Source organism: Lepisma saccharinum, chromosome 25 (genome assembly GCF_977018435.1).
Source record: "Lepisma saccharinum chromosome 25, izLepSacc3.1, whole genome shotgun sequence".
NCBI lineage: Eukaryota > Metazoa > Arthropoda > Insecta > Zygentoma > Lepismatidae > Lepisma > Lepisma saccharinum.
In genome coordinates, this window is record NC_139253.1 from 50,310,948 (window position 1) to 50,332,527 (window position 21,580).

The 21,580-nt window shown below is 38.7% G+C and overlaps 1 protein-coding gene across 4 annotated transcripts in view; it reads right to left on the bottom strand.

Annotated features, from left to right (window-relative positions):
• The window catches only part of FucT6 (alpha-(1,6)-fucosyltransferase 8), a 122,614-nt gene that overhangs the window by 76,828 nt on the left and 24,206 nt on the right, over nt 1-21,580 (bottom strand). For 2 of the 4 annotated variants that reach the window (XM_083111636.1, XM_083111635.1), the window contains exon 1: nt 18,322-18,792. The exons of the other annotated variants lie outside the window; for them this stretch is intronic. In XM_083111636.1, coding sequence (XP_082967762.1) covers nt 18,322-18,339 — 18 coding nt within the window. In that variant the 5' untranslated portion in view covers nt 18,340-18,792. Of the gene's footprint in view, nt 1-18,321; nt 18,793-21,580 lie in introns of those variants that run through there. 4 annotated transcript variants of the gene reach the window in all.

A 21,580-nucleotide genomic window follows, 5' to 3' on the forward strand; every position in this document is an offset into this window, starting at 1 on the left:
ACGGGTGATCAACCCGACGAACCCCCAGCCGTTGTTGTAGGTCTTCTTGACCGGGTTCGCTCACTCACTCGGTGAAACACAAATTTTGCCCAAAACTCTTCAGCGTTACGAAGATGGTTGTCCTTAAAATCTTTGAATAGGCCTGTTCGAAACAGGATGCCGGATGCAAACTGCCTCATTTGACTGCCCTTGCTATTGAGAAGAAATGCCAAGTCCTGGACGTAATAAAGGTAGGCAATGTGTTCTCCAAAGCACATAGAGCAGAATTCTCCTACAGGAGAATTGCACTTCACTAAGTGCTTCACATTGTTTCTAATACTTAAGAAGATTCATTTCTTCCAACGTCACGTTTATTTTGCAAGAAAATTAAACTCTTAGAAGCATTATTTTCATCATTTATATTATTATCTTATAACTTAAATATTTATATCAGTAGTTTCATCTCAAGAAAGACGATGAATTATAAAATTATGAATGTCTTCCAATACTGAAATAGGCCACTAGAGACAACGCAACTTACCAATAAAAAAGAATTAATGTCTTTATTAAAACGAATCATGTGGAGATAAACTCGTAATCAAGAAGTAAATTTAGGCAGTAAACGTCCACTCTAAATAAAAGACACACACAAAACACCATACATGAATATAATAATAATAATTATTATAATTATTATTATAATTATTATTATATAACTATATATATGTGTAGTGTTTTCGGGCGTTTTAATGTGACTGCCCCCTTACAATATTTTGTTGCCAGCCTTCCCCTCCCCCCAGTCAAATTTCCCTGGCGCCGTCACTGGTTGGAAGTAAATTTATTAGGACGAGGAAAGTAACATTAGCTGTTGACAGTGTTGCACCAAAGGACGTGATATGTGCTACTGTTTGTATAAATGATAGGAAATTTAAGCAAAAATTTATAATTGTTGAGACTTGAGAGTTGTTTCCTTCATTTGATCGTAGGAAGAGGTTTTCTGAGACAGAGTGGGATTATTTTACACATACATGGGAAAGGGTGGTTGTTTAAAGATAGAGACGTATTTTGCACATTTTTTAAAAGTTCAGATAAAACGAGAATTTAGCCTTACTGTTATGAAAAGAAATAACGCAGTACGGGGAAATAATAACTTCACATTTTTCGCACCTGGTGGGATGCAACACAAGAGTATTGCAGGTAGTCTATGAACGAGGATGAAGAAGGATATGTGAAATTTGACTTACCTGCGGGTTAATTAGTTTTTTCTAATATTCTTAAGGTTGATATTGTTTCTTTTTGTTTTTTTTAAGTTCACTTGATTCGCAAATAGGCTAAATCGCCAACCTACCTACAGTTTAAAGTGCGATCCGATCCACTTTGTGCCTCCATTGAGTATCGACGCGAGGACCCTTCATTACAAGACATCGACGTTATTACTACGCCATCGGGGAGGCACCCAATTTACACAAATATGTTGATTCCAATAACACGTTATATGCATAATCTGATAATGATGCACTTTGGGTGCATCTAAACATACTTTTTTCAACTATAGCATTTCTAAAAGAATCATTGAAGTTGGGATTTTTATAACTTCAGGAGGCACGGCTCTGTAAACGTGCAATATAAAATTAATGCAGGTTTGCCTTCCATACGTGGTGGTTTTGTCACGTTTCTTCGCTTCGTAAAACATACACTTTTGCAGGAAAGGCTTCTTGCATCCTCCTGGGGCCTTGCTCTAGCTAAACAAAAAATACATTTGTTTAGCATAATCGAGGGTTACATATTCCTGCCGAACTTACTAGAAAATAAGGATTCTATTGGGATCATACTGCTTTGAATGACAGTATCAATGAAGTTTTATGTACGCTACTACTTATGATAATGAGCATAAAATATTAATCAGGAACTTTATTTTTCGTCAACTGGATGTAACGTCTTTTTTTGTTATTCAGCAAATATTCAATTCATTACCTTTTTTTACATTAATTTTCTTGCCAGGACAGCTGTTTTTATGCAGATTTTGACGATCTTAACTACACGTAAGCTAGATATTAGCTAATATTTGTGCTGTTATATTACTATTCTTCTACGATCTTTGTAACATGTCATGCAATAACAATAATAGAATTGATTAATTTACATATTCAAGTGAATAGACCTATGAAGTATATTAATGCATTAATTTAAACATTTGCTTAATTGTTGTCGTTAATGTTATTATTATCATTTTTTCTGAAACACTTGGCTCAGACACCCTCCCCCGACATATATTTCTAGATGCGTGCTTGCCGAAGGATAAATTAGATCAAGCGGTGGTGGTACCGGACTTAGAGGCTATAGGGAAAACAAAGTATGTGCGTCATAAGCTGAGCATAAGAAACAGCACAATATCACAAGGAAACACTTTTTGAAACTTATGTCATAGAAGATGTTTAACAATATTAAGAACAATAAATGCTTTCTATTTGTAATATACTAAATATTGAAATTTTAAATAGTCTTTTGTGTTCGTACTACACATTTAAAAACTTTGTTGTTGCTCCCCAGCGCCAAGCTTAGAATTTAAAGAAAAAATGTACATTTTCATAGTGCACGGAAGTTCAACATTCAGAAAGAAAGAAGGTCTATTGGAAAACATTTCAAGACTTCCAAAAGGTATAGCAGTAATGAAAAAGAGCACTCACTTATACCGTGTTTGTTACAACCTGTCCGGCTTCCCGCGGTAGCTGATCGCTGGCTTTTCTAGCATAAACCAAGCGGTGTTGCTGCTGAAGACCGCCTGAACTCCGTGCTGGGGAAAGCCAAATCCAGGCAGCAAATTAAAATACGCAACGTGGCAACAGCGTCTACGTAAGCTCCTCTCATCTGGCTTCCATTCGCTCCTCCCTGCCCAGCAGACGACTTTTTTCTCGTTTCTCATTGGCACCAAAACTGTCGAGCGATCGCTAGCGCGGGAAACGGGACAGGTTCTAACAAACTTGGTATAAATGTACGATGGATAGACAGTTGTATGAAGCGAGAAAAACCACAAGGTAGATTTCATAAGATACCTAGCAATCATTAACCAACAAACTGCATTTTTAATATTAATGTCCTCATGATTAACGAACCTTATTTATTCTCACCACGCAATGGGTAAAATATTTAGAGCTTTATCCCACTTTCCGGAAAAATATTTCGTGTTTCTGCTACTTTTGACTTTTGTTGGCATGATATCCCGGATCACTTTTACGAGACGAGACGGGACAAAACGAGACGGGACGAGACGAGACGAGACAGAACCCTTCGAGACGGGACACGAGACGGGACAAACTAATATTTTCGAGACGAGACACGAGACGAGACAGCATTTTCACGAGACGGGACGGGACAGACCAAAGTCTCGTCTCGTCTCGTCTCGTGGGCAACACTACTTTTTAGTGAATTTTTCATTATAATACGAAAATGCAACGAAGATTAATTTTTAGATGAAGCTTATTAAAAATGGATACTTGAAGCTTTCCAATGAGGTATATTTGACTTTTTTTCACCCACGGAGTACAATTTTACAAGCACGCAAACAGAGGGCTCAATATTTTTGTCACGGTTAGTTCAGAACATTTGCTTCAGTTCATCAAACCTACAGAAAATATTGACATAACACTGTTCATAAACACGCTTAGTAATATTCTAACGGCTACTACGATTACAGCTTAAAAATCAGAGGCGTCCGGTCATCGGCAGATTCGGCGATGACTTAGCAAAATTATAAAAATACTGCATTTTAAATATTTTAGAGAAGATGTAAAAAAATATGTCAGAATATTCTCATATTTGTGCGAAATAAGCCAAGCGACACCATGAAACGGCTAGAAATACGGAAGGGATTCGCGAAGTTTAGCGCATCGGAATGAGAGCCCAGTACTATTCCCCGTGGACAACACTCGCGCTAAGGCAATGGCGTTCGCTGGCCCAGGTCATCGCGGAAAATGTGCGAATCTCTCTACCTGCTCGGAAGACACCCGACGACCGCCTGAAGGTCTGGTCATAAAAGGCCCTTTTTTTTTGCTCCCATGTTTACGGCAGGGTTTCTCTGACGTCATCAGGATTAAAATGCATGCAATGCAATGATCTAATACATGCAATTAGTGATGTGAGTGAAAAAATTAAATAAACTGAAAAATCAGACATTCTTTCAATTATGTTAACAGTAGGTCTCAATTGTCAACTGTCTTGACATCTGTGCATAAGGAGGAGGGTTTATTGGTTTTATTGATGTGAGTACCGATTGCATACGGGTTATTTGTTCATGCAAAAATTGTCAATAAGTAGAAACTGGAGGAAAAATTTAATATTGCTCAAGCTTATGACGGGTCGGCAGTTATGTCGGGGCATTTAACGGATTTGCATTGCTACACTCAAGTATAAATTTAGTGCTGTCCCAGGGAATGAATGAAATACCATGTATTCTTATCGACTTTGCCACACAAGAAAGTTAAAAGAAAACCATCCCATCGTTTTCACAACCCAGATGATGTTATAAATCACGCTTAGTTACAGGGAGCCAATAATTGACTTTTTTTCTAATATATGATGACAACTGAAATGGACCGGGCAGGTGTGCACAGCGTATGGATTTGTGCACTTTTTGAAATGCTTTCAAACAATATTTTTACTGAAGACATTTTCTTCTTTGATGAAAAATTTCTCTCGGAGTATCGACCAGGTGAGTTGTGGAGAAGATTACAAGCTTTCGAGAGCTCTCATCTTCAGGGTAGAAGCTATCGAAAGCTTGTAATATTTTTGGCGTTTACTGAAGAGAAATATTGTGCCCCCCCCCCCTTCCAGGTTGAAAAGATCGACCCTGACGTTTGACAAGTCTTGCGATGACTACGTAAAAATGTCACGCCTCGCCACTGAGCTTAATGTTATCCATAAACCGAAAATTGTGGATTGATATTAGTTTTGTAGGAATGAGGCCAACGCGTTTCTTTAAGAGATGATCTCACAAATCAAGAAAAGTTGGTTCCTTATATTCCTTACTTTAATTCTGCCACTTCAGCTTAACGCGACAATAAGAATAACTAACAATTTGGGATTAAGTGGGATTAAGTGTACAAAGTCTGCCCGTACAATTTCCGTAGTACCGAATAATCTTGAAGCACGAGTGAAGGAAATCCTGCTTATTGGTTAAAAGTTTTGAAAGAACTGGAAGCTCATCAGAAGAATCTCGTTAATAATAAAAAGTGTGCAAATGTAACTTGAACTTCTTCTGATAATCAATTTGATTCAAGTTGCTTCAGTTCTACAACACTTTTGTATAAATTGGTGTATTACCATAAATTATATGCATTGGTCTTTCTGATTGATTGATTTGGCTAATTTTCTTCGCTTTTCTGCCACTTTTGTGTAATAGTGAAGATGAGGATGAGTATGATGAAATTGATGAAGATATACAACACCACCTATGCCCAGACCGAGATCCGAACCCGGGACTCTTGGCGTCGTAGCTGTGTTAACCACTCCGCCACGGAGGTTGACGCATTGCCCTTTCTACTCAGAAGGATCCTTTCACAAAAATGTGGATTCTTGCAAAAACACATATTATAATTACTTGGCGAAAATGCGTACGCTTTATGAATCCAGTGAGACAAAATTCTCCTCCCTCCAAGTGACAAACATTAGCAATTATTAACACCACAGTCACAAATGGCAAAAATGCCGATTGTGCAATAGCAAACGATCCAGGTTTAGTTCGGGTTCTGAACGGTAATGCTACCCTTTCAATGCGGAAATGGGGATAAAATACCTAGAAATATATCACCTTGCATTTTACCTGACATCTGTCGGCACAAAAAAAACAGCAAATCGCATTGTACCTGATACACCTGGTACCTGTAAACATCAATGATAACTCGTACGAACAGTAAAATATGTATATATTGGAATCAAAATATTTACATAACAAACACCTTATATGTCCCCCGGACTCATTCTTTCATTCTCTCACTCATTCATTCTCATGGGGTATTTCAACATGAAAGTACACATACTAAAAGGCTCGTGTTTAATCAACGTACTCTTCCTTTTTGTTTAACCTGAACTTGAATTAGGTCGTTGATCTTTCTGCTCCTGTGCCCATTACTATCAATATGCGCCAGAATATTATCAGAATGATAGTTAAATCTTTCGTTTTTACGCATCTATACCACAAGTATGACATTTACCAAATTTCTCGGACGGATGTATTACAACAAGCCTCTCTCGTCCTTTGAAAACAATTACACCTCTACAGAGTGATGCAATACTTAATTTGGCTCCAGCTGCCGGAATACTTCAAATAACCATCGGCGCGAGCGAAAATTACAATATCACTATACAATAGAGACTACCACATTTGCACGACCTGGTGAGCTTAGCATACATATTCAACAAATAAAAGACTAAACAGTCGAATTCGGTAAGTTCTTGAAACGACTGGGCGGCTGATTACATTACAATGAAGCACACATTCACAAGTTACAATGGAATTTAACGCAATAAAGTAGCTTTATCATAAAATACTGACATTTAAAAGATTAAAAAATATAAACATGAAACGACCTATTATATAACAATTACTCAAAATACAAGGCACGAAAGTTAGGTTTGAAATTCCTGAATCAGTCGAGAATCGCGAATCAATGTGGTTTCGGCTTTAGTGGTAGGGCGTTGACAGAAAATACATTCGTACGTGGATGCGAATCGACAGAAGAATACTCTACCAGACTCTGCTACATCGTCGGGTGGTCCATCTTTCCTAGGTAAGGGAATTCACACCAGGTTCCATTGTGACGAAAAAATGTTCCTTCGGATGTCAACCGCGACGAAGGGCAGTGGTGATGCTATTTGGCACTTTCACTTCCTCTCGACGTCGCGCATCTCTCTCGACGTCGGCTGGACATTCTCATCTCGGGCGTCGGCTGGACATTCGCTGGTTGGGCGATCGCAACGGATGGTGTTGGCGGCGTCGTTGGCCGGTTTCCACGGCATGGTATTTCAATGATGTTGGTTTATAACGTGTTGTCCAAATTTCATATATTATAGGTCCGCCGACGGGAAAAGGAGATATTTCATGAGGTCGATATTCGTACAGGTGCAACGTAAGGAATGAACCTTGTTCACGATCGTTGTCGTGACTCAGAGAACCTGCCTTGTCTTGCTCGAATTTGATTTTCACAACAGATACTTATGAACTATTCGAATGACAAAAACAAATCTCACGCCTTACATAAGTCATATTATGGTTAACGATACATAATGAAAAATATTGAACTGTGATTTATATGTCACTGAATACCGTGACATCATCATAAGGGGAAATTTCCTCTTATATTTCCCCTCGCTTTCATATACCACCATATAAATTGAATTGAATTGTTGTTTTAAGTCCACTTTATGCACAGAAAGGCTAATCGGGACTGGACCTACCGTTTAAAGTGGGATCCGAACCACTATGTGCCTCCACCGGGTATCGAACCCGGGACCCCTTGATTACCAGGCGATGACGGTACCACTGCGCCATCTGGGAGCCACCATGTACAAGTCCATTACAATGTAGAAGTAGATGAATCAATTTAACTAGTGGAAAATGTTAGCTGGGGAGTGTTTGATCGAGCCTTGGGGTTAGCTGGGGGAGGGGGAATGCTCCTATATGGTTTAACATGGTAACAATGAGACAACCGGTGGAGATGCTTTGCGGAAATCTTCTTAGCTATAGGCGTTGACTTCGAGAACTGAATTTAACACATTTGTATAGGAACCGAGAAATTAATCGAACATGTCCTTCATGACTGAGTATATTATTATTACAGAATTAGCCAGTGGTCGAATTGCCGTAGCTAATTTGTACCACAGGGTAAGCCGGAAGACTTTTTAGTATGAAAGAGAGAAGAAGTGTTGCAAGTGTTAAAGGTTCTGTATCAGTATTTCGTAGAAAAACTAAAAGAAACTACGGAGAAACGTCAGTTTTAGTCGTGGAATATCTCCAAAAATAGAAAGAAGAAGAAAAAAACACGGGTGATTCTGATTCTACTGGCACGACATGTAGCTAACAATTATTAAAGGAAAAACCGTAACCGAAAAATGGGTTTGAAAACAGGAACGAAATAACTGGTCTGCACATGAAGTAGCGTCAAACTCACCAGTACAACTATGCACGAACATAGCATGAAGCGAAAATAATATCTTGTCATGTCAAATTCGTTCGCGAGTAGGACCCTGGTCCTGTCCACCAACTCTACACATTCAAGATTTAAGCTTCACAATTCATCACTTTGGCTGGTCTACCACGCTACTAGTTTAATTAGTGTCATGCTAGTTCCAGGATTTTTTTAACAGGACCATTACTGCAGACAATCCCGTCCACTATCCATGAAGAATTGGTTATATTGGATTTGCAACTCAGGTGTGGTTTTCGCTTCCGCCAGTTTCTCTCATGTTGTATGAGGATCTTAAAAAGGACAATAACGCGTAACACATTTGCATTAATAAGCTCGGGTGTAAAACACCGTAAGTGACATTTTGGTTATTTTTAGTTACAAAGCAAAATGTGCCTGCCTTCAATTTTCGAGGGAAATTGCCATGTCATACAATTTGCATTGGACTCAGTGAAGCCTTGTGAAATTGGTAAGCACAACAAGAAAACAATTTATCTACAGTATAGCTTATAACAACCTATCTTCTTAATGAACTCAGAAATGACCAAAATGTCATTTACCATGTTTTACACCCGAGCCATTCAATTATGTTAATACACTGCACAGGAAACCCTATTATGCATTTGTCGCTTTACTGCAACTCATGGCTAATTGCGACGATAAGGATGAAAAAAGAGACACAAAGCAACATCCATCCCTAGGTCAAAACTCGAACCCGGAATCGTAAAGCGAACACTGAACTCCTTCGGCTGTAGAGGTGGCCACGGGAAGATAAATTCTGGTAATAATAATTAAGACATTCGTATCCACGTGGAAGATTTAACCGCATGGATACTCCCTGATAGGGACAGTAATAACCATGCGAAAAATGTAATATTCTTCTAAACACTGAGCTCTCTTGACAACTGTGAGAACGACTCGATCAAAGGAAGCGGCAGAAATCAACAACATTTACATAGATAAGTATGTACGTAAACATCGCAGTCAGTCAGAACGTGGGTGTTTTGAACGACGAAAAAGTCACCGGAAGCAATGACCTAAGGAAATTCACGTAACTTTCTTCTTCAAATTTGCTTTATGGTAACGAAGAGAACTGTTTACTGAAGGATAGGTAGCCAGGCCTTTTACTGCCACAAGTCTTGCACCTTTCATGTGTAAATTTAAGTACCGTATCTGAAAGCAATATAAAACGTCAAGTGGATACTCATGTAAACTTATCACCGATAGCAGATTTTCTAGGAAAAGAGAATTCTGAGCACCCTTCTTTATTCCAAGTAACGTGTCTTCTTTTTAGAAGACCGCTTGTTATATAATAAATACGGAATGTTTAGTCAGCAATTGTTTGAACGGTCTACTTTTCAGTTTTCACTTATGACATAGTAAATCTAATATTAGGCCAACCAGGGACCGAATGTTCATACGAAGCACTTTTATCCAGGTAAGCTATAGGAAAGAAATATTCAATACTCATCAATTTGTATGCATGTGGGGTGTTCATAAAGTCTGTCATAAAATTATGTCAGGCACAGGTTTGCGTAATTCTACACTAACGATCACCAAGTATCTTGTTGTAGGTTTGCGTTGACGTGGTGACCAAGGTGCTTCATCCAAGGAACATAAATGCTGTCAAATCCAGAAAAGGATTCGGCGTGTTCTATCACGAAACTCAGTCTCCAAAAATAGCTCAACGAAAGTCTCATACTGAGTTCGGGAGAGTACCAATAATATGGCCGTCACTGTCACCTGACGTAACTCAACTATACTTCTATTTTGGGGGTCGGGGTCGTCAAAGAGGCAGTGTATGATTTCAAAGAAGGGTGGATAAAAATACTGTACATACGAGGTACAAACGTACTATGGAAATGTTTGTTGAGTATGGTAATGAAACTATAATAATTTCATTAACATTTCTTCCAGTGAAAATAAAACATTATGGATGAACTACACTATATAATTGTAACTTAAAATATTTCTGTAGTGTCCGAGCTTAATTTCGGCATATATGTTTTAATGATAGTTTGCAAAATATCAGCTGCCATGTTTATTTACAGTTTAATCATGGTGACACTATTTACGGTTATACATGATTCGTATTTTGTTTGTTATTCTACAAAAAAAAGTTTGCTAATTTTGCCCATAAAAATTATTGAATTTTAATCAAGAGAAATTTAAGTGTGTTTACATGTTACATTTCCTTTCGTATGAAGTTCACCCCATCAGTACATATATTTTTGTTTCCTTTATTTTTCTTTCTTAGAGCATAATAAACACCATTAAATGATTTCTAGATTAATGTACTTTCACTAAAAGTGATTCTGATATTTACAAAATCGTTATATACATTATTCTACGATTTATTCATTCAGAGTGATTTACATTGGATTTTAAAAAATCACCCGATTTAAATTTTGACTTAAATCGCGAATTAAATCAACCTGATTTAAATCAATCTACCTTGATTCGAAGGCTAGATATTGAATTATTAAGGGCAAGGTTATCGATGGATGTATGTGACGACTTTGGTAGATTTTCTTATCCCCTACATGTGATAAGTCTAAAAAGTGACAATATATTGGCCTACTGATAGTGTCACAGACACTTAGCTGCAGAATGTCGCTGATGACATCTCTCTTCTAAAATTAGTGTGTGAAACATTAATGTTTTGCAATTAGCGTAAGATATTTATCTGGAGTATTCCATTGCCACGGGTGGGACACGCGGACTACATTTTTTTTATGAAAGTAACTATTCTACTGAAAGTTGGGACACTTTTCTTTTCTGGGAAATGAAATATGAAACTTGACGCGGTTGATTAAACATAACTACCCTTCCAATACTTTCCCAGATTTATAGCTACAAGTGAAAGGGGAAATACTGCCTCTTTAGTCAATAAGAAATTTATTTTAATTTCTGTGAATTGTCAAATAATGAAATATATTTTTTAAGACAAAGAGAGAAGTGGAGTTGAGGGGGGAATGCAACAGTTAAAGGAGAAAATAAGTTTTATTGGTGTCACGGGTGGGGCGCAATAGAATACAAAAGTAAATAAAAAAGTTAAACAAATAATATGTAAAACACCTTCTACTTTCTAACTTAATTATGTATAACACTTTAATTTTTATCCAAAAAACAATTTTAGGTTTTAACTCACAAGATAGGATAAAGTTAGAGCGTTGCATTTAATTTTAAAAATTGAGATTCAGGAGCACTTTGATATGGAATGCCTCATCTCTATTTGTGTTCCTTTACGTCCTTATTCCAAACGACGATGGTGATTAGATGAAATTGATGAAAGGTTACAATGAACGTTCGTGCCCAGGTGGGGACACAAACCCGGGAAATTCGATTGAAAGTTAATACTTAACGCTCTCAGCCCTCGCAAAATCAGCGAGACTACATGAACACCCTGAAAACAAAAACCGTTGTATTTGTGCACAATGTGTCTGTTCATTGCCAAACTTTTCCGGTGGTTGCGCCACCCCTGTTGTATACCTAAAAAGTTTCGTTCGTCATTTGGATGTCCTAAGCTTTACATTGGAGTGCGATGGGATGGCTATTGAAACGTTATTTTCAACGAAGGTAAGATTTTCTCGTGTAAACAGACAATAAAAATGGGTTTAGTAAAGATTTAAGATTATGTAGCAACTCATAAGTTTCCGAAAATTACAGTCTCCTGTATCTAAGAATTAATATATTAAAGCGCAACGGCAGGGTAGCGCAAACTGGCTAAATGTAGTATGTTTATGCACAAAGAGCACTAAACATGACTTCATTTGGGTCGTCTCTAGCTGCCATGGGTCGATAATACAAAATTTAATTTTTACACTACTTTTTTTTTTGCGAGTATGTGTAATTTAATTGCGGGAGTAGGAATAGGAAGAACTACCAAAATTATAAAGAAAAATGTATTAATTGCGTAAGTGCACGACATTTACTATTATACACTTGCCTATCCTATAAATTACTATTAACGTATGTTTTCATTATATTAAGCAGACATTTTCCCCTCGTATTTTCGTCCTTTTTTTTGTAACAATAATTTTAAAAATATAATTCCTGTAAATAAGAAAGCCCTAGAAGCTGCGAAACAGAAGATAAAATACTTTTTGCAATAACTATTATTCTCGATACATGTATACATATAAAACAGCTGTGTGGAAAAGTATATCATCACGTAAAAAAAGACTCGGTTATTAATAACTATAAAAATAAAAGTACAGTTGCGCGGAATTATTATGTATTATTCTTTACCGGATTCACAACAATAAAGCACTTATATTGTGATAATTTCAAGTGACGTTAACAAGTGCTGTGCAAATTTTAAGGCTTTTTTGAATTCCGATATCTTTTCTCTTGTTGACCATCGTATTTTCAAAACTCTTACTTTTACAGCAATGATTATTCAACTATCATGTTCACACATAATTTCTGAGGTTAATATGAAATTAAACTTGCAATTTAATGTAATAGCGCGTTCAGCATCAAATTTGACATGTATTTAAATGGGAGAACAATTGCCCATCAAAAGCGTGGGGACACAACAGGGGTGCTGCCACCTACAATAGTTTGCTTTGACCAGGCCCATTCTTCAGACAGGACATACACACGATTTACTCTTTTCATTCACGGTCCCATTATTATATAATTTCCTGTCACTAGAACACTTGGTGAACCTTACTTCCTTCCATTCATTTACACATTCATAGAAATATTGCCTCACCTAATAAACATTCGGAGCACGCGCTGTGGGTGAATTCGCAATCGCTTTGCATTGCAATGCTTTATACGCTAGCAGAGCTACTCGTTCGTCACAGCCATTCTTTTGTGAAAGGGATGCAAATATTGTTCTTCCGTATTGCTTGCTAATAAATCTAATCGAGAAGCTTCTCAGACTAAACCTAAACTCACGGCCATGAAAATAGGCGGCTGGGCAGAATTGCGCTGGTGCCACGTATGGGAAAAGCAAAGCGAGAGCGGGACAAAAGTCGCTGGTTCCCGCGCACTGTGTGGCAACGTCAACCGGGCTGCGTTGCCAAGTTCGAGGGTCAGACCGACTTCACTTTTGGTCATCCCTGCCGTTTCGAGCAAATACTGTCCGTTTGTATCACATGGATTACAAAGGCCAACTCTACGACATCTTTCATTCTCTTAAACCTCTGAACACAACGAGTTGTGCTCCGACGTGGTAACAGCGCCAACTTCTGCCACCCGCCTAATTTGTTTTAATTCAATTTCGGATGGAAATCAATATATGGGACACTTGTGATATCTCACGAAGAACAGTCAACTACTGAGGTCTCTTATCACAAGCAAAGGACTTTCAATTTAAGGAAGTGACGACCTCCAAGGCGGAATGGTTAGCACAGCGCGAACCCAGGTTCGAATGTCGTCCTGGGTATGGATGTTCTTTGTGAGTGTCGCTTCATCAAATTCATCAAATCATCACTCATCCTCATATTCGTGATTAGCCAAAAGTGGCAGAAAAGCGAAGTAAAATAAGCCAAGTCAATCAATTTAAGAAAATGCACAATATTGTTCACTCGCAAGAGGAATTTATGGTTATTAAGTAATGTAATCTCAGTAAACTACTTATTTCTCAAGGCATTTGCTCAATTAATATTCTGAATACATTATCACTTTGGTTATCATCATTAAGCAGTAAAAAATATAATGGAACAATGCATTATTATTACAACACAATAAAAAATTGTTGTCGTCGTGGTCGTCTGATCTGCATTCAGTCCTTTTTCATCATTAACAACAACTATGCCGTCTACAGGTACAACAATACAAAGTAGCTTAAAGCTTATTAGTTTTTTTCTCTCTTTTTAGTTTATTGGAACGAGGCAAGTATTGGCCGACTGTGACTACACAGTGACAAAGTTACGTCTCGACAATACATATGATTATATAGTTCCACTAGGAGAGTAAAAACATTCTGTAAGGATACCTCAATTTTTTTTCTAACAGTTCCATTTTTTTGTGCCAGTTCCGGGAATGATTCGTAGGTATTTCCACGGTCAGACATAGACTTGTTAACCGAGAAGTGGGCCTGAATCAATGAATGGATTTTTCTTTTTAAATAATCATTAAACAATCATACATTTGTTCGCATCACGAGGCACACCCGATGGTGTTCACACAGCGTTAATCTGCACAGAAGTGCTGATTTCAGTTTGAGTTTTGAGTTTTTGTTTAAAGTCCACTTTATGCACAGATTGGCTAATCGAGACTGGACCTACTGTTTAAGGTGGAATCCGAACACCATGTGCCTCCACTGGATATCGAACCCAGGACCAGATGTGCAGATTCGAAGTAAAAAGTGGTTATAGTTTATCCAAAGCAGAAAAGTAAAATTACACTAAATATAGAATAACATTTAAGGATTCCTATTAAGCAACCTATGGAGAAGGGGTCGATATTTATTATTTTTATTGATAAAATGCTACTGTCTACTGCTATTTAGCAAGATGCGTAATGAAAATTCCTTCACAATATTGAATTTGCGACATAAAGAAATACATCAAAGACGAAAATAAAATGCTGTCCGACATTTAATGTTTTGAATGAATTTGTACTCGAAACACCACGAGGTTCGCTACCCTCGAACTAGCAAAGCCATGAAGTTAATATTTTGTATATTGTTAATGCAGTGACGTGTCCCACAGCACACCATTGAAAGAAATCGGGAGATACGACAAGCATGTTTCTACAATCAGAGGTAGGCTCAGTGTGAATTGTGCAAGTTTCAAGTATACGAGATGTCTTTTAAAAGTTAAATGTGCAAAGGTTAAAATATATCCCCATCTTAATGACGGGTCTGTGGTCCGCCTGCGTTAGTTGGAGCCATCGACGCAAGTGCGCATGCGCTAATTGGACGAGTTCATTGGCAAAATAGGGGTGACGGTTGCATGCAGAACGAAGATGGAAAGCAGATTTCATGAAAATTGCCTCTTCCTCTCAGAAAAGTGAAATTTCATATCAGTAAAGAACCTTTGTAAAATGCGAGTGACAATAAACAACATAGAAACGAAATACTGATCTGAAATCTACTTCCCCTCTCGTTTAAATTCGCCCACTTGAGCTAGGCTCATCTTCCATGGCCGGACTCTATCTCGTATCATACTGTTATAAAATGAAAATATAATTTCACAGTATAAAAGTTTCAATGTCAGCGCATTCTAGCTTGGTTATTTAACGTCGCTTTTCTGTGTCTTTAAGATAATCGTGACGGTTAGGATAAAAGATAATTAAGTGATATAGAAGAATGAACAAAAACTATGGTGGGCCCAGAATCGTCGGGAGACAAAATAGCGAGTGGAGTCAATCGAACAACACGAATTCTGACGACGACGGTTCCCACAGTCACTTACATTGATTGTTTGACTTGGAGTTTTAAGTCCACTTTATGCACAGTAAGGCTAATCTGGACTGGACCTACAGTATAAAGTGGGATCCGAACCACTATGTGCCTCGGCATACATCATTTTCTGAAACGTCCTATTTCCAGGATTTCCACACCCGGTTAGGATATTGCCCCGTGATGAGAGGAACCACTAGGTTCAAATTAGGGATGGCCAGATCCGGATCCTGTTCGTTCCGGATCCTAAAATTTTTCGGATCCGGATCCAAAACTTTCGGATCCGGATCTTGTACTTTTGGATCCGGATCCGGAATTTTCGGATCCGGATCCGTTTTTCCATCCCACATGCTCTTCTTTGGAAAGTAAGAATGTGCTTATAACATATTGTTACCTGCTAATATACATATATATATAGTGTGTGTGCGCGCGTGCGCGATTTGTAATTAATTAATACACTTACAAGGGAGTTCTAAGTCTCCCCCTCCGATTTCCATGAAACTTGGCAGGTGTATAGAGGCCCCACCTCAAATGTCAAGATGAGGAGAAATTGAAGTGGGGATCTGACCCCGAAACCACGTAAATATGGCATAGGAAGAAACAGGGAGCATAAGGCCTCTCTATACACGTGTCAAATTTCATGGGAATCGGAGGGGGACACATGGGTCAGATGATCCCCACGTCAATTTGTCCTCATCTTGACATTTGAGGCGGGTTTTGCCCCCTAAAAAAGTTTTTTAGCCGAAACAAAAAAAAAACACGTATTTCTTCCTTTGGTCCCCTCCATACACCTGCCAAGTTTCATGAAAATCGGAGGGGGACACAGGGGTCAGATCCTTACTTCAATTTGTCCTCATCTTGACATTTGAGGGGATTTTGCCCCCTAAAACAGTTTTTAGCTGAAACAAAAAAACACGTATTTCTTCCTTTGGGTCCCTCTATACACCTGCCACGTTTCATGGAAATCGGAGGGGAACACAGGGGTCAGATCCCCACCTCAATTTGTCCTCATCTTGACATTTGAGAGGAGGTTGCCCCCCTAGAACAGATTTTTAGCCGAAACAAAAAAAAAACACGTATTTCTTCATTTGGGCCCGTTTATACACACACCTGCCAAGTTTCATGGACATCGGAGGGGGACACAGGGGTCAGATCCCCACTTCAATTTGTCCTCACCTTGACAATTGAGTGGGTTTCGCCCTGTAAAACCGTTTCTTACCTGAAACAAAAAAAACACGTATTTCTTCCTTTGGGCCCCACTATACACCTGCCAAGTTTCATGGAAATCGGAGGGGGACACATAAGTCAAATGCCCACTTAAATTTGTCCTCATATTGACATTTGAGGGGGGGGGTGTTGTCCCCTAAAACAGTTTTTTAGCCGAAACAAAAAAAACGCATTTCTTCATTTGGGCCCGTTTATACACACACCTGCCAAGTATCATGGAAATCGGAGGGGGACACAGTGGTCAGATCCTCACTTCAATTTGTCCTCATCTTGACATTTGAGGGGGTTTTGCCCCCTAAAACCGTTTTTTAGCTGAAACAAAAAAACACATAATTCTTCCTTTGGGCCCCACTATACTGCCAAGTTTCATGGAAATCGGAGGGGGACACTTAGATAACCTCCCTTGTTAGTCTTACACTTTGTAATTATATAACACTGCATATATTATAATGTTTTATTTTAATTTGTAAAACTGTAACTATAGAACAATTGTATAATTTTTGTATAACATTTCTATCTTGTTATACGTATGTGTTAAAGGATCATCCTGGAATGGAATGTCTCACATTTATGTGTGTTTTCATTTCCAATACATTCGAATTCGAATACATTCGAATACATATTCGTTTCAATGGCATTTACAAAATCACCTCTGACATTTTGTTAAACAAGTAAGATTATTTTTGTGCACGAGTGTGTTAGCCGATGCGTAGCAAAGTATTTTAGGAACAACACTTGAAAAACAAATGAAAAATGTCTTTGTAATCGAAGATCATAATACCTTTTAAGGTGTGGTAATATTATAATCTGATTGAGATCCGAAACTCTCGGGCCCGGATCCGGATCCAGATCCGAAACTTTCAGACCCGGATCCGGATCCAGATCCGTAACTTTTGGATCCGGATCCGTTTGGCCATCCCTAGTTCAAATCCCAGGAAAGCGTGGGTGTTTCCGGCAAGCCCGACGTAAAAATAGCTTAATTTATAATTTATTTTAAAAAACATCTTGCCGAGCGTAGCGAGTATTTGACCAGCGATCTCAGAAGAGTTCTTGGTTTAGATCCGGAAGATAGATAGTTCGTTCTTAACCATGTTTTATCCGTATCGTTTCTATTAGCCTAAAAAGGAAGGAAATTGACAACGGTAAACAAACAAAACTATTGCATCTAACATTCTACTGTGAGATCTTGTAGTTACGTGAAAGTTTGTGCTCTAGGTTCTAGGTTCGAATCCCTTACTTGGCTGCTCAATATGTTTGGGAAGAATAAATGGAGCTACACAACAGCAAAACCTTACATTCAGAATGTCAATCTTCGCGTGGGTCAACAATTTACGATGTATGCACCTAAGGAAGTAATTTGTTACCTAACCTGTGCTGACAAGGCAGTGGGATAGCCTTGCACTAACACAAAACATACTTCATGTGTTGAAACCGAACCACAGAGACAGCTGAGGGCGTTTCAGTACCCGTACACCATTCCCAAAGCAGATTATAATGGTATATGCTACGTTCAGGAGTGATATCACCGGGTAACACAAAATGGAACGTTACACTACGATACAGGAGTTATCTTACCTTCAACTCTTCCTCCATATTTGCACTGGGATCTGCTCTTGATCAACGGTCCCGGAAGAGAAACACTTATCGCAGCAGAAGCTGCCACGATTACATGTTGGTGATAAAAATCTCTCGCTTAGTGACGTAGAAAACTTTTTTTAATTAGTAGAGCCCGCATGTATTCTCGCAAACATCAACAGCTCGTCCTTCCCTCGATATCGGGCACGAACTGAGTCTTCTGGCAAATCACATGTCTCCAGCAGTTAACTCCAGCCAGGAAAAAAAAAACTGGCTGGACACGAGCGACAATAACGCACCCACTCGCATCTTCACTGCACTCGTTCCGTTTGCAGAATAAACCAACACTGCGAAGTGGAGGGGCGGGTGACAGTTATCTCCCCGCCTTTGTGGGACTCCTGCCGCAACTCCCACCAGCGATATTTCACAAACCTTTAAACAGCAATTAGCAGGAAAGCCTTATTAACTGCAACGTTCTTGCTCGTTGCCAACCACTTCTCAAGGATGTTTGTGGCATTGCACGTCCCTTCTCATTGTTCACTCAGTCGCCTCTGCATTCGCGCATGGCGCCTCGCGATATTTGTTCCAATTAAAACTCTCATTCAACAAACTGGTCGCGTGCTGTACTGTTCGTTGCTTGTTCAGCCGAGAGATTTAGTGCTCTAAAGTTGCAAATGTTTGGCAACCTTGAGATCTTAAAGAATGCGCGGAGCGTTTAAATAGATGATATTCCCTTGCATCTAAATTTTGCGACCATCTACAACTATTCCAATTTCTTATTTTGGTTATTTTAGGTCGCTTTTCTACTTCTTGGGTTAATCGAGACGATGAGTATGAATGACGAATTATTGATTTTGGTTTACTTCACTTTTCTGCCACTTTTGGCTAATCGCGAAGTTGAGGATGGATGAAAGGACAAACACATATGAACGTCACAAGTCCTCAAAGGATTATTCTGGCTGCAGGTCCAGGCGCCAGAGCCTCGTTAGTCTGCAAAATGCAGTCCAGGGTGTACTACGTGAGATGTCAGTTGCGGTACAGGTTTACATGACTTGTACGCTGTGAAAAACATAGTTTGCAACAATGAGAGAAAGTACATAATGTGACTTTGTCATTTAACACGCCACGTTATGTCACCGACGAGTAGCGTTTCGAGCTTAGAAGAAAGTGCCGTTTGTAAAGTCTTTTCCCGCACCTTGCACTACGAACTAAATTTCTCTCGCTTTGAAAGGAGATCAAACGATTCCTTCTGTTCCAACAGCTACTGACCTTTAAAAAACAAAGGAGAACTATAAGTGGTAAACGTTGTAAGTGCCAAAAGCAAAAGTGTTAGGAAATCGCATCGTTCCGCACATCAGCCCGTAAGAACGTGCACACTAGTGACCTCTTTACACGCCCTTTGAACTACTTAGAGGGCTACCAGCCACATTTCACGTTTACCACATTATAAAGCATGGCACATTTCACAGTTTAACGTGGAAAACGGTGTTTGAATTCTTGTGGCACTTACAGCGCTTACCAATTTTAGTCTTCAATGGTAATGTAAATAAAACTGAGCACCTGATAATTTTTCAAGTTCTGGAAGCATGTACTCCATTGGTATGAATAAAACAAACTGAGAACCTACGTAATCCATCAGCAAACACTTGCTCCAATGGCGAGCATGCATTCATGTTCTCGGAAATTGAGTCGATACACACGCGCGCATACGGTATTGTCAGGTCACAAAAATGTTGATATATCCATAAGGAGGTGTGGATTCATGGAAAGGGCGATCGGATCGACCCTTCCAACTGCATGGAACAGCTTCTGGATATATTACTACTCCTACTATTATTATTCAAGACTAAATGTTATCTTTTATCACCGAGTTTAACAATTCAATATTATTTTTTTTTTAAAGTTTGATTTAAGTGCACTTTATGCTCATGATCAGTAAAAATGTGCTAAATATGGACTTTTCTTTTTAAAAAAAATATTTAATAACATAAGACACTACACGAGCTACATAAAATACAGTCTCGGCATTGTAACTATTGCCGTGACTGTCTTGAAGAGAAACTGGAATCGACTCCCGTACGTGTGCCACAAAATCCTTGCTTCTGGCTCTGCTGTCAGGCGAGCAACTAGTAGCGAGGGTGGGGTTAACAATGTGCTGCTCGACTTGGGATTCTCTTCCAACGTTGCCAAAATAACGTTTGTAGCAAGCAGAAGCCGATGCATGAGCCCTCATTCTCCATTGTTGACAACAATTGTAAATAAACAGGAATTTCAACTGTTTTACAATAGCAAAAGCAAACAGCTGGGAAGTGTAAAATTGAAAAATAACATATATTGTTAGGATGACAGAAAACATGTAATTAACGCAATTGGAGGGTTTAATAAAGTCGTACGCTTTCGCAAGAAAATCACCCAACTCTTTCGGTTAGTCGGGGACATGTAGTTATTGTGCGAATATGGAGTATATGTTAATAAATATCCTGAAATATGGAAATAATATGTAAACATAACTAAAATATGTAAAATATGAGCCAAAACCTAATATATGTATACATATGGAAAATAAAAACTGGATTTTTCGAGTCTACGTACCATGATGTGCAATGATAATACAAAAATTAACTGATTTCAGCTTCATACATAATATGTATTTACATATAAATCCGTTCCCTGCTCATGATAGACTAATTGGATTGGATCCGAACCACTGTACAGTCACGGACAGTTCTGGGTTGTAATGAACGCATTGACTTTCAATGGAATCATTACAACCAGCACTGTCCGTGACTGTACAAGGTGCATCAAAAGGGAACAGAAAACCCGAGACCCATGCAGAGAATGGGTTTTTGTTTCTTTGCTTATTCACTTTAGTCCTAATTGATCGTTCTCTCTGCCGTGACAATGGGAGGAATTATGATAACGATCTACAATAAGTCCAGCCTTGGGCCTCTGTTATTGCAGAAAATACACTAATCTCTAGAATACTGCTGATTCCTGTTAAGAGAACCTTATATTGTTTACCTAAAACAGAGCAAGTGCAGTATAGAATTGGTTTTCGGGGGGGGGGGGGGAGGTGAGGCGCCCGATTGAAATTCAACCCTCCCAACTGTAACTTCTGGATCCGCCACTGTCCATAAGCTGCCGCTAGGCTTGAAATACGAGAAAGAACTTTTATTCACATGATAAACGAAGCACCTACTCACGTTTATTAATCTTCGCTACATGCATTAAAAATTTAAATAAATACGTCATGATTTTA